We start from the raw sequence: 13671 nt of genomic DNA on the forward strand, positions 1-13671 counted from the left end.
CAGGAATCAACGATGGTGCTGCGGCTGTGGTTCTTATGAAGAAGTCGGAAGCTGATAGCCGTGGGCTTACACCTTTAGCACAGATTGTTTCCTGGGCACAAGTTGGTGTGGATCCTTCTATCATGGGAACTGGGCCAATTCCAGCAATAAAGCAAGCTGTGAGTGTCACTGAATCCTAGGGCTTTTTTGTTTTGGTAACATAACTTCCAAATGCCAAGAACATTTGGATTACATGTTCTTTAGGGGAACCAATTCTGTCATCACTTTTGCACTTAACAGATGGTATTGGTTCAAAATTTAGGTGTTTTTGAATTTCTAAGCGATGTTCTCTAATGAACACTTTATGAAATTACATAAAAAAATGTGAGTTCACTGGGTTAAGACAGGCAACCCACATTAGCAGTTTTTATAATAGTCTTCAGAATGATAGTTTTTTCTGCTTCTGTATTTACTTCTACAATGAAGAATGGTTTATATTTGTCATTTCCTCTCAGCTCTTAGACCTTTATTCATCTTTCCTTTAGGTTGGTAAAGCAGGTTGGTCACTGGAGGAAGTTGATGTATTTGAAATCAATGAAGCCTTTGCAGTCGTCGCTGTTGCAATAGCTAAAGAACTTGGCTTAAACCCAGAGAAGGTAAACGTGAGAAAACAGTCCTTAGCGCAGCTGGCAAACAAATTTAACCAGTTTTTAAACAATACGTATGTGCATATATTAGGCATTGGCCATATGGTAATTGGTGCAGATTGCTAGTGTGACTCAGGCTCACCTACCTTATTTATTGTTGCTTCCCAAGGCAAAAAGCCTTGTCTCAGTTTCAGACATGAACAGAGCATTAAAATTTTTTTTGCCAGTTTTCCCCCTTACAGTCAATTTTTACACTAAGGAGCAAGGGAAGGTAGGAAAAGATGCTCAGAGGTGTGAATGCGTTCTAAGTTGTTTACAAGTAGTTTGTTGGTGTAATAAGAAAAAAGGGCATTAGTTTAATCCCACAAGTAGAATAAATGGTCTAAATCTCCTCTCCTCTTTTAGGTCAACATTCAAGGAGGGGCTATAGCCCTGGGCCATCCTCTTGGAGCATCTGGCTGTAGAATTCTTGTCACCCTGTTACACACAATGGAGCGAACTGGTGGAAGTAGAGGTGTTGCTGCCCTGTGTGTTGGAGGTGGGATGGGAATAGCAATGTGTGTTCAAAGAGGATGAAATTGTTCCAATGATCCTGCCTAAACTAAACTTGAACCTCACCTTTTTTAAAAATCAATTTTACTGATACACACCCGCATTTTAAAAAACTGTACTGTTGTGTGAAAACAGGACCAAACCGAAGATGGCACCCATCTTCTACTTCATAAGACCCAAGAGACAAGTATTTAGTAGAGCTTGTACTTTAATGTGTATGCTCAAGGTACAAGACATTTCTATCTAACATTGTTATAAATAAAAGGAAAAAAACCCCACATCAGTCATTCAGGGCTCCTGAATGAACAGCATCTTCGTAACTTCCATGTTTATCATCTTTACTTTCTGGGTGTAATTTAATAAGATCATCAATTCGAAGAATAGTAATTGCAGCTTCCGTTGCAAACTTCAAACTCTTAACTTTAACTATGGTAGGTTCAAACACCCCTGCTTGTTTGTTGTCCCGAGGCTTACCACTGACCAAATCAAGACCGATCCTGTAATGGATGAGAGAAATTATTAAATGGCCTCTTAGAAAACACATATCCCGGGAAGCGGACTTTGGCCCAGTGGTTAGGGCGTCCGTCTACCACATGGGAGGTCCGCGGTTCAAGCCCCGGGCCTCCTTGACCAGTGTGGAGCTGGCCCACGTGCAGTGCTAATGTGCGCAAGGAGTGCCATGCCACGCAGGGGTGTCCCCCGCATAGGGGAGCCCCACGCGCAAGGAGTGCGCCCCATACGGAGAGCCGCCCAGCACGAAGGAGGGAGCAGCCTGCCGAGGAATGGCACCGCCCACACTTACCGTGCCGCGTAGCGGACAAAGAAACAAGACGCAGCAAAAAGACACAGAAAACAGACAACCGGGGGAGGGGAATTAAATAAATAAAAATGAATCTTAAAAACAACAACAAAAAAAACCCACACATCCCGTTATCCATTAAAAATTGCAAAGAAAAGCTGCACTAAGCTGATAAGGTAATTGGATTAAAAAAGACATGGACCACCTTAAAATAATTTCATCTATGTGGGACTTCCTGTGGGTAGACCCTATTTAGAGAAGCAGGGCGAGGTTAGGACATAGTCAATAGCTGGTCCTTCCTCATCCTTGACAAGTCTGCTTAATTTATGTTTGCCAAGGCCAACACAAAGAGACAGGTCAGCAATCCCTTTTTATGCTATTTTCCCAAAAGTAGGCTGAGATGCATATAATATATTGTGAATTTAAAACAAACCAAACTACTATATATAGTTGACATGGAAATGATGTGCTTACCATTTTAGATTTTTACGTTCTGGGTTGACTTGCGCCTCATTATGAAAAGCTCTTAACTTTGCAACCAGATCTGTAGAGTCTTGAGCAGCATTAACTGCCAGTGTATTAGGAATAACAAGAAGAGATCTTGCAAACTCTGCAATAGCAAGCTGTTCTCGAGACCCCTAAGAAAAAAAGACCAATAGGTGTTTCTAGCTGTCTGGGCCTCAGACGAGGTATATTTTTATGTCACTATAATTACCTCCCATGCCCTTCTTGACTATTAAGCAAGGTTTTAGCTATTCTTACCATGCTGGTTGCATAGTTTTCAAGGTATATGGAAAGGGCTGCTTCCACAGCACCCCCACCTGGAACCACAGATTTTGATTCCAAAACTCTCTTCACCACACAAAGAGCATCATGTAAAGAGCGCTCCATCTCGTCACACATGAAATCATTTGCCCCTCGTAAGATAACTGATGCAGATGTACGAGCCTTAGTGCTATTAAAAACAAAAATAGGTTCACACAGTATAAGTCCACAGAGTAATTTACTCAACATCTTAAATCCTGCTTATGTAGGACGTTTAGACATACCATATACTACACAATGTCTAGACCATGCAGAAGAGATGAAATGGTTATTCCATCTCAATTTACAATAGCCCAGTATTATTTTATCCCACACGTATAACTGCTCATATCACTGAGAGACAATAGCAGCAAATAAATGGGAATGTGATCTCCTTTTACTGAACAATGACAAAACCTATACAGCATTACAATTTAGAAGGTAGCTCTTACTTTTTGATTAAAATCAGTTCATCATCACAAATCCTCTCCTGTACCACCTCTTCTGCTTGTCCCAGCATTGCAGCTTCAAAAGTTTCTTCACCTTCCAGATTGGCCAGGGTTGAAAGGATAGTTGCTAGTAAGAGAATTATAAAGGTTGTAAGCAATTGTAAACACTGTTCCTTGCATACTCTGTTCTGAGGACTTTAATATCCTCTCTGGAATTCTGAAACATTTGTCTATCAAAATGATATATACAAATTTAAAGTTTCCAGTTAAGCATCAGATAGAAAACCGTCCTCTTATCCTCAGATGGAACTGCCTCATTTCTATCTCATTTTTGAAGTGAACACAAATTCAACTCATGAATTTTTAACAAGTTCACCAAGTTTTCCAGGTCTGTAAAAAAGGATTGTCCATATATATATGTGCGAACACACACACACAGCATGCAAAGCACTAAGGTAATAAAAATGTTAGTTCTGAGGCAGTTCAGTATCAATACTCCAATGTGTAAAAACCATTTATGTGGTCATATGGAGTAATGCACGTGACAGCTGACAGAAAACATACCTCCAGATGCTTTAGCAATGCGTTTAAGGTCCCTTTTTAACACTCTTCTAATTGCCATAGCACCAGCCTCCACAAAATACTTCAAACACATATCATCAATTCCACCGGTGGTTAGAATAACATTGGCACCAGTTGCCAGGATCTTCTGAATTCTTTCCTTGGTGATATCTGATTCCCTATAAAAAAGCTGGGTATTAATCTAAAGTTACTTTCTGTATGTTTGTATAATACTGCTGTGACTCCCATTAAATATTTTCCCCAAAACTACAAATTATATTAACAATTCTTTCTCATCTACCACCAGAATTTAATCAGTTCAACTTGTAGTGAATGGTTTCAATTTATTTCATCATCTCATTTCTTTCAGTTTGCTATCAGATTAATTTTAATTGTTAATTTACAAACACCCCTTTCTAAAGCCCAAAATAACCTCTCAACATACCTCTGCCTAATTTGGTCCAGTTTTTCAGGGTCTGTAATAACTACCTGTACACCAAGTTTCATTTTGGTTTTCTGCAGGCTGAAGTCAAGGCAAGCAATTTTTGCATTAACTATTCTCTTGGGCATGCCTATAATTGAACATAATATTAATTCATTAAAGAGTATAGTTAGTGCACATTCATTTGGAAATGTACCACATGCAGGCTACAATCTGTAGTAATCTCATAGTAGGACCAAATCCTCAAACCTTACCCTGTGATCCTACCACACAGTTGAGTGCATAGCCATTGATCAGCATACTCTCCATTTGACTTCTGCCATGGGCTTTCAGAACATTAACAGAATTGACTGGATAGCGAGGCTGGCCTCTTATATCTGTGTACTTAACAGCAAGTACTGCATCTACTACCATGTTAGCGAAGAAATCTCCATCACTAACCCAATAGTTAAGGATAAAGACAGGTTTGGAATGGACAAAAAAGTATTATACATGAAAATAAAGGATTATTCAAAGGGTCTTCTGTTTCCTTTTAGCAATTCCATACATCACATATGCAAGTACTACTTATATCTCCAATTTACACTTTTACACATACTATATTAAGCCCTTCCCCTTTTAGAAAGGCAGGGAAGCCAACAGGCGATCTCAATACAGCACTACTGATCTCTAATGCAACTAACAACCAAGCATAAAACCTTACAGAGGATTTTTTTTTGTAAATAAGCCCAAACTTTAGTGAACCATCACAAGGATACATTCCAATGATTTTGGAAGACATAGATGTCTTAGCAGCATTAATCAGGCAATCTCTTCCAAGTTCGTCTGTGTTAATAATTAGGTTTTCACTGATATAACGCACTGCTTCCCTGTTTAAAGGGTGGGGAGGAAACACAAATTTACTATTCAAACATCTTGTTTTATCGAATTCAATACGTATACAAACAACATAGCCACTAGTTTTCTGTCCAGCCATTTCATATAGGAGGAGGACACACACACAAATCCTCCCTCTTCAGATCATGGCAATTTTCATTTATCCCACAAGCATAGCCACAAACATCTATTATTAAGAGAAAAAGTGGTAGTCAAATGGGAAAAAAATACAAAACTAGCCCTAGCTCTTACTTCAAAAATTGCTATTTAAGAACTAAAATACAACTTTTTCAAGTTAAAATTGAGTAAAAACGTTAGTTTATGAGCACACAGGACATTTACAACTATTACAACAACATACTTTTCTCTGAATGCAAATCTTACTTGCAAGCAAGTCGATAGCCACTAATAACTGATGTGGGATGAATTTTCTGTTTGACTAGTTCATCTGCATTTTTTAGAAGTTCTGCTGCAATAATAACCTGTTAAGAAAACATTTATTGCTCTAAGTATAGACATTCAGTATGTGCAATGCATACATGAAAACACTAATAAGAGACATAAAAATGTTCTGTAAGAATCTATTTCAGCAATACAGTAGTAAAAGACTATACATCCTTTATCTCTTCAGAGTAAATGGTCAACAGAAAGTAAACTAAGTGCTACTACTCAAACATTTGTGCTAATTTGGTTATTACTTAGTTTATTTTAACAAATCATTATTCTAAAAAACATTAAAAAATATTATTTAATGGGAAAAAAAAAATCTTAAAATCCTGGGAACTTCACCCGCCCTGGAAATTACATTTATTTAGACCACATTATCATAAATAAGTTACTCATAAACTTCTTGGGAGACCATTTTCATGACTTTAGAAGAATAATAGTTCGTTCTTTCACGGCTAAAGTGAAATATGAACATTTTTTCCCCAAAAAAGTTTGGCTAGAATTAACTTCTTCCTCACCAAATAACGTTTGAACTACCCAAGTATACTCGCAAAAGCTAAGATGTGAAACAAAGGTTATATTAAAAACTAAGGTAAAACAAAAAACAAAATGACAAAACAAACTAAAGTGATGAAGTTTTGGTGATGGACGGTAGTGTTGGTAGCATAATATTGTGAATTTAACAGCACTTAATTGTACAAAAAAATTGTGTAAACTAACTATAATCATCATTTCTCAAATTTATTTCTTAGTCACTACCCAAGAAACTTGACTTTTTTCTCTTAAATTTAACTTATTTCTGACTTAGAAGCAAATGATTTACTATGGTCTCACTCTGAAAATGAGCTTTTAGGAAAACTAGCCTTCAGCCACTCTACCAGGGGACTACCTACCACTGAAGTAGTTCCGTCTCCAACTTCTTTGTCTTGCAAATCTGCCAGCTCACAAAGAACTTTAGCTGCAGGATGTTCTACCTCTAGTAACTTAAGGATGGTTGCCCCGTCATTAGTAATGGTTACATCCTAAAAAATTTGCAGGGGAAAAAAAAAAGACAGTGTAAATCACCCACAGAAATCAAATAAATTACCCCCCCCAGACCCCAAATTAACGGTCCCATTATGGCAACTGTTCATTTTTAATACATATTCCAATACAAAAAACCTAATATAAACATACCAAATACATATTCCAATACAAAAAACCTAATATAAACATACCAAATTCACATACCAAAAACTTACCTATCCCTTTTATTTAAACTTAAACACAAAAATTAGGCATACTTACTCCAATATCATCCACCAACATTTTATCCAAGCCAACTGGACCAAGAGAACTTTTTACAATATTGGCAATAGAAGCTGCAGCCATAACTGTGGACGACCAATGAAAAAAGAAATGAGAAAATAACACTTCTCCAAAGATGAAACGTTTCAGTCCAAAATGCAAACGACATCCAACAGCCCCTGAATTTCCCAAATTTGCAAATATGCTTCTTATTCTTATTTACTATAGTAAATTCATTTTAAGAACCACTTTTCTTGATCTTAAAGCAAAGAACGTTAGCACGCAACTGACATTTCATCAGCTAATTTTACAATGACAGGCTGTCACCAATAAGAGGATTAAGAAACGGATCTGGACATCGGGGTAACCGGGCTAGGGAGCGGGCGCAAGCCACCTAAACTCCGTTTGCTCACCCATAAAATTAGGTGAAACGAAGTCCTCGACTAAGGCCAATGGCCCTAAAACAAAGACCAAAAGCTGAGAAAGATGCTCCACCTAGTTGGGATCGAAACAAAAGGGGGTGCGGGCACAAGGACCTTAGGGGACGCCAGCCGCGGTGGACACATTTCACCCAACCCGCAGCCATCCAGTGCAGCTCTCAAAAAACGTGCCGCTCTCTCAGGCTTCCCTTCATTCCCCCCCGCCCCGGAAGCACAGAGAACCGCGGCTCAGCCGGTGGGTAGGGTCCGGCTGAAGGGGCTTACCGGGCCGACCCTTTTCTGGCGGGGGCCGCGGGGAAGAGGAAAGGGGAAGAGAAGGCAGCCGCGGGCCTCCCAGGGCGGGATGGGGCGGCTCGGCCCTCAGTACTCCCCGGGCTCGACCAGGCCTCGCAGGCCCTTACCGTTCTGGGAGCGGATCGCTTCCCCAGTGCTGCGGTCCCCGAACACGGACAAAGGCCCCTCCATCTTCGCCGCAGGGGACGTCTTGAGTATCACTCACACCGCGGGCCACCAGCGCTCGACCCCTAGACCGGGCGGCGGGACGACAGCAGAGAAGACAGCTTGCGCGGGTGCGAGCGGCGTGGCGCGGGGTGCTGGGTAGCCCCGCCTCCCCTCGCCGGGCTCCGCCGCGGGGCAGGGCGGGAAAAAGAAGGGGGGGAGAGGGGAGGCCGAGAGGAACGGGAGCGCGCCGGAAGTGCAGGAACGGAAGTGGGCGGTTGCGGAGTCGAGCCAGCATCTTTGTCCAATCAGAGCGGGTGTAGAGCGGAAGTCAAGCTCTTGAGCCTCTAGGAAAAGAAAGGCTTCGGGTAAGCAATCGTGCCGGGCATCATTGCGCCTGCGCGTTTGGGACATTCTAGTCCTTTCTAGAAAAGGTGGCGGCAGGGCGGAGTTTGGAGTGTGACGGGAGGGGCGGGCGCCTGTGTAAGGCGGAGCTGGGGTTTTGAGCAAGTCTTTGGTTTCAGCTTTAAGCTGTTTCTTCTCCTTAAATGGAGACGTTTGCTCTGTGAACGAGAGGCAAGGTAGCAGGCCTCTCCTCAGCACTCGTAAGCTTTTAGGGACCCGAACCTAGGTGGGGCGGGGCAGGAGCTCCATCGGATTTCCCGTGGGCTGTCGGAGAAACGTTTCGGTTAGAGGAAGATGACCACCCGTTTAAAAGATAACCGTTCAACTCGTCCAGCCCCATTTCTTCCCCGTGCCCAGCTGGGGCTTGCGTGGATCCAACAATTGGTCTACGCCTCCCCACTATATTTTAACATGAAGTTGTGGGTGCCTTTGGACTGTAAACCTGCTTCCCAGGAGAGTTTGGGTCTCAAAAGCCACTAACAGAAGAGACGAACCTTCTGGACCGGGGTCGCTCAAGTAGACTCTACCCTGAGACTACAGGACCCTGCCCTGCCCACCAAATGCTTTCCTGAGGGGTGATTGGTCAGCTCCAGGGCCTGCGTGCACCTAAATGTAGGCGATGATTGGGCAAGCGGAGATAACAGATTGCCCACCCAGCCACTCAGCTGCAGGCGCCGTGTTCGTTCCTGGTGGAGGGTGTCTCGCGTGTTGAGGTTTTGGTGAGCCTCGCGATCCGAAGGCATTTTCCCTGAGTAAATATGGCTGCGCCCGGGGACCCATTGAGACACCCTTGAAGAGCACGGGCCAGGCTTTGCCTGAAATCGCCTGGTTATGGCGCTTCGCTCGCGAGTCTGGAAGTTATCGGTTTACAGAAACCTCGGTAATTGACCTTTTCCCCCACTCACCTTAGATTAATCTCAAGGGCCCGTACAATAAATGAATCTGTGAATTGCATTTTATTTTCAATGTACACCATCGAGAAGTAAACAAACTCACAGTATTAGGGTGACGATAGTAGAAAACTAGGGGCCTGGGATTGCTACAGTCTGGCCAAACAAATTTCGTTCCCCTTCTAGGGCGGGAACATTGGGGGAGTGGATAGGGAGAAAGGTCAGATCATATTCTTGTTTTAGCCTCATTCATCATATTTTAAGATAAATGTTGTGTTTATTTCTTACAGAATTTAGGTTCGCATCCCTTTCAACCAGTTCCAAACCAGCGTTGAATCCTGAAGTGGACCCTCCAGAAAATGAAGCTGTCGCCCCAGAATTCACCAACCGGAACCCACGCAATCTGGAACTCTTAGCTGTAGCCAGGAAAGAGCGGGGTTGGAAGACAGTGTGGCCTTCCCGTGAGTTCTGGCACAGGTAAATAATACTTTGTTTTTGAGGGTATCCTACAAGTTTCTTACATGCATTCATTCATCCAACCTTTATTCAACCCTTACCATGTGCCAATACTGCTGGGGACTCTGCTCTTAGGAAGTGGGCAAGGGTGGGGAGCAGCATGGTGGAACCTTAAGTGTCTCAGAAAACTTAAGAGGATGATGTGAGAGGGGATGACTGGGTGTTTTTTTTTTTTTTTTTAACCACGTCTCTGAGGAAAGGATGCTTAAAAAACTGAGATCTGAAAGAGGAAGAACGCAGGCCATCTATGTGAAATGCCAGGAAGAGCATTCCCAGCAGAGCAAATAGCTATGGTGCAAATGAGCTTGGTGTGTTTGAGAAACAGAAAGAAGTACTGTGAGCCTGGAGCTCAGTGGCCAAAGAGGTGAATGGTGTAAGATGAGAATGGACAGATTGTAAGGGGCCAGGTCATTAGTTTTGTAAGTCAAGATAAGCAGTTATTAGTCCTCGTGAAAGCCTAGTAAGTGCTAAGGTGAAGGTTCAATCATGTTCTCTCTGATCTCAGAGCTAGGGTACTAAATTGTTACCCATAAACTGCAGCATGTGGGTGTTTATCTGCTGCCCACCTGCTTGGTAAGGATTTGTGAAAAATAAATTTTTTCTTAAGGGCTCTGTGGAGTTATAAGAGTGATTTGGAAATTATAACTGTGTGATGTATTTATTCATTCCACAAACATTGGACCTATATTATCAGCCAGACATTGTGCTAGATGCCGAATATGCAGTGATATAGTAGATATCATCCCTGCTCCCATGCCCTAAACAGTTTAATAGTGAAAGATGAAATAGGGATAAAAAAGTGTTAAAGCTGCTATGAATCATTCTTAGAGTATTAATGTAGGAGTCGAAGAAAGGGAGTAGGCAGTTCAAATTTGAAGTAATATGGACCTTAACTCTAAAAATCTTTTGAAACATACAACCTATTACTTTCATGTACTATTAGGATTCTTTAAATAACTGGAAGTCTCTTTTCTCTGTCTCTTTTTTCCTCTTACTCCTACAATATTATCAGTACAGAATTTTTGAATATTACAGTAGAAGATAACCTTAGAGATGGTAAGCCCTACCTTTTTGTTGAACACATAGTTTAAGATGGGTCAGCAAACTATGGCCAAAGCTGGCCCATGCCTGTTTTTATATGGACTGTGAGCTGAGAATCATTTTACATTTTTTTAAAGGTTGAAAATCAAAAGAAGAGTAATATTTTGTGACACGTGAAAATTAAAAGTTTTATTGGAATAAATACCGCTATGTTCATTCATTTACATATTGTCTGTAGCTGGTCTGATGCTATAAAGGCTGAATAGAGGAGTTGCAACAGAGACTATGGTCCTCAAAACCTAAATATGTACCCTGGCTATTTGCAGGAATTTTTACCGATCCCTGATTTAAAAGATTGTGATTTTTTTTTTTTAAACCAGGGTCACCAGCAAAACCAGAAGTAGAACCTATATTTTCAAATCTAGAGCTTTTTGCTATTTCACATTAAGAATCCTAGTGAGACTCTTCTAATTGGCATGCTTCCTTTAATTTGAGCATATTTTTAAAATGTGTAATGCATATACATGGAACAAAGTCCAAAAGGGAATACCATATCCTTCCAAGATAGTTTATGCAGATAAGCATATGTTTGTATTTTTTTTAATCATAAATCTTAGCAGACCATATACTGTTAGGCACCTTACTCCCACCCTGCAACCACTTGACACACAAATGTACACACACCCACACGGACACACAGAGCTGCTTAAAAATATATCTTGGAAACCTGCATAGTGGTTAAATCCGGCTCCATTACTTACTGGTTATAATCATACTCTTGTTAGTTAATTTTTTCTGTTTCAGCATCTAAAAAACAAAATTGGGGATATTAATGGGATTGCTTTGAGATATTGTGTAGATATTGTGTATACCCGCACAGTTAGGACCATACCTGGAACATAGTAAGTGCCCAATAAATGTTCCTATTCTTATTATAAAGGGCTACCTCACTTTTTTTTTAGTAGCTGTATAGAATTCCATTGTGTGGATGTTTTGTTTAATTGACTTCCTATTGGTGGTGGTCCTTTATGATTACACACACATTGTTGCAGGAAATTTTTCATCCATGCACTTGATGAGTGAGATTAGGCATGTTTTTGTGGGTTTAAGAGTTAATTCTCTTTTCTGTGACTGAACAAATTCTCTGCCTATTGGGTATTAAGTCATTGGTCATTATTGTTTTTCATATTGTAATTACCATTTGAATAATATGAGTTTAAAATTTTTTGATTTCGTTTCACTTTTTTTTCCAGTCTGCAGACAATTTTTGTTATATAGTCAAAGTTATCCATCTTTTATGACATTTGTTCTGATTTCATATTTTAAAAGGCTTGTCTTATTTTGAGATTATTAAAAAATGCTCCCATGTTTTCTTCTAGTACTTTTGTGATTTCAGTTTTTACATTTAAATCTAAGCTGTGTCTCACATTTATGTTGGTGTGAGCTGGAAACTTACACAATAAGTATGTCTTTATCCGTTGTAGGATCAGCAAGTTAGCTCTGGCTCTTTAAATTCTTTTTTTTGAAGTAAATGTTGTATAAATAAGTAAAACTCAGCTCTCCAGAAACACCAAATTACTCCTTGATTCTTAAGGTTAAGTGGACCTCCTTCGTTCATTATTATTGAGCATGTCCTCATAAAGTCAGAGAAAAACACCTTTCCTAAGTAAAATCCAGTTTAAGTATGTTGAAGTAAATCAACCATACTTTGTACAACTTTGAAGTATTTGGACAAATTTATTCAACTGAAGTAATTTAAGGTAAATAGACTATCATTTTATCCTTTTCTCACTCTTTTAGGTTACGAGTTATAAAGACTCAACATCACGTTGAAGCATTTGTTGAGCATCAGAATGGCCAGATTGTGGTTTCTGCATCCACTCGTGAATGGGCTATTAAAAAGCACCTTTATAGCACCAGAAATGTGGTGGCTTGTGAAAACATAGGAAGAGTGCTGGCGGAGAGATGCTTAGAGGCAGGAATCAACTTCATGGTCTACCAGCCGACTCCTTGGGAGGCAGCCTCAGATTCGGTATGTGTTTGTTTTCATGTACTTAATTAAAAGGTATTGTGTTAATTTTTGAGAACGTAGTAATAATAGTTTCCATTTGTCTGACCCTGGCGGCCGTGCTCTTGACTTACCTCATTTAATCCTCACGGTAACCTTTAAGGGTAGGTACTGCTATTCCCATTTTATTCATAAATAAGCTGAGGCTCAGGGCTTGACTCCGTATTTATTTTCAGGCTTATCTGTGGTGCTAACTCTATTTTTCCTTATATCCTAATTTTCAAAACCAGATGAAAAGACTACAAAGTGCTATGACAGAAGGTGGTGTGGTGCTAAAGGAACCTCGGAGGATCTATGAATAAAATAGAAACATTGTTTTGAACTTGATATATCAGCTAATAAATTCAACAAAGGAGAGCTTCTGGAAGAATAACCAGCTTGGATGTTTTATGACAATCCTGTAACCATGGAATATTGTTTGTAGTAAAGGTTGTGTGCCCCACCCCCTTTGTGGTGGTGTTTTAATCAAGGACTCCTCTCTTGCAGTTGAGAAAGCTATTTTAGCAAAGTAGTCAACTGACTATAATTAGCTTTTGAAGGACAAATTAAAAGTTGATTATAATTTAAAAATAAAGGCATATGATGAACTTTGTGATTCTATGATATTTTCTCTGCCTTTGAGTTCATTGTGGCAAGAGTGCACATATGAGGCGTCTGGTTCATAGCAGGTGATCTCAAATGATAATTTGCTTGCAAGTAGTCTTAGGAATGTGAAGGAAAAGGGAACAAATGCTAACCGTAATTGGGCATTGCTGGTGGTGGCCAGAATCCTAATAAGCAGAGAAATATTTGAAACGAGAGCAATGAGGTACTGAAAAGTGAAGGTGCAAGTGGACAGGGCTTTGTGTATGCTAAATTTGCTATGAAGTAAAAGTTTATTAGATACAAGATAGTAGATGAAATGCTTGCAAATTTGTATAAAACTGAAGCTTGGGTAGATGGAAATCATGGTAGTGTTTTTTTTAAAAGCAGTTTTATTGAGAGGCATTCACATACAGTAGTTTTCTGACAGGAGTTGGATTAAGTCAAA

General features: G+C 40.3%; 3 protein-coding genes and 2 non-coding genes across 5 annotated transcripts in view; 2 read left to right on the forward strand and 3 right to left on the reverse strand.

Annotated features, from left to right (window-relative positions):
• Window positions 1–4065, forward strand: part of ACAT2 (acetyl-CoA acetyltransferase 2) — a 24971-nt gene extending 20906 nt beyond the window's left edge. The window contains exons 7-9 of the mRNA XM_058289646.2: window positions 4–158; window positions 525–635; window positions 1032–4065. Coding sequence (XP_058145629.1) covers window positions 4–158; window positions 525–635; window positions 1032–1202 — 437 coding nt within the window. The 3' untranslated portion in view covers window positions 1203–4065. The remainder of the gene's footprint in view (window positions 1–3; window positions 159–524; window positions 636–1031) is intronic.
• Window positions 1369–8068, reverse strand: TCP1 (t-complex 1). Its single transcript, XM_058289645.1, has 12 exons — window positions 7685–8068; window positions 6844–6929; window positions 6450–6578; window positions 5494–5591; window positions 4992–5102; window positions 4488–4669; window positions 4237–4363; window positions 3795–3970; window positions 3234–3357; window positions 2740–2932; window positions 2452–2615; window positions 1369–1675 (listed from the first exon to the last, which is right to left on the reverse strand). Exons 1-12 carry the CDS (start codon window positions 7746–7748, stop codon window positions 1459–1461), a joined length of 1671 nt encoding a protein of 556 aa, XP_058145628.1. The 5' UTR covers window positions 7749–8068; the 3' UTR covers window positions 1369–1458.
• LOC111765250 (small nucleolar RNA SNORA20) lies at window positions 3038–3167 on the reverse strand. Its single transcript, XR_002797645.1, has one exon. It is a non-coding gene; the product is annotated as a small nucleolar RNA SNORA20 (small nucleolar RNA).
• On the reverse strand, window positions 5192–5333 carry LOC111765251 (small nucleolar RNA SNORA29). The gene has a single exon (XR_002797646.1). It is a non-coding gene; the product is annotated as a small nucleolar RNA SNORA29 (small nucleolar RNA).
• A 774-nt stretch (window positions 8069–8842) lies between the features above and the next one.
• On the forward strand, window positions 8843–13228 carry MRPL18 (mitochondrial ribosomal protein L18). Its single transcript, XM_004449790.5, has 4 exons — window positions 8843–9006; window positions 9307–9493; window positions 12374–12605; window positions 12872–13228. Exons 1-4 carry the CDS (start codon window positions 8958–8960, stop codon window positions 12941–12943), a joined length of 540 nt encoding a protein of 179 aa, XP_004449847.1. The 5' UTR covers window positions 8843–8957; the 3' UTR covers window positions 12944–13228.
• Window positions 13229–13671: the final 443 nt, after the last annotated feature.

Source organism: Dasypus novemcinctus, chromosome 28, assembly GCF_030445035.2.
Source record: "Dasypus novemcinctus isolate mDasNov1 chromosome 28, mDasNov1.1.hap2, whole genome shotgun sequence".
NCBI lineage: Eukaryota > Metazoa > Chordata > Mammalia > Cingulata > Dasypodidae > Dasypus > Dasypus novemcinctus.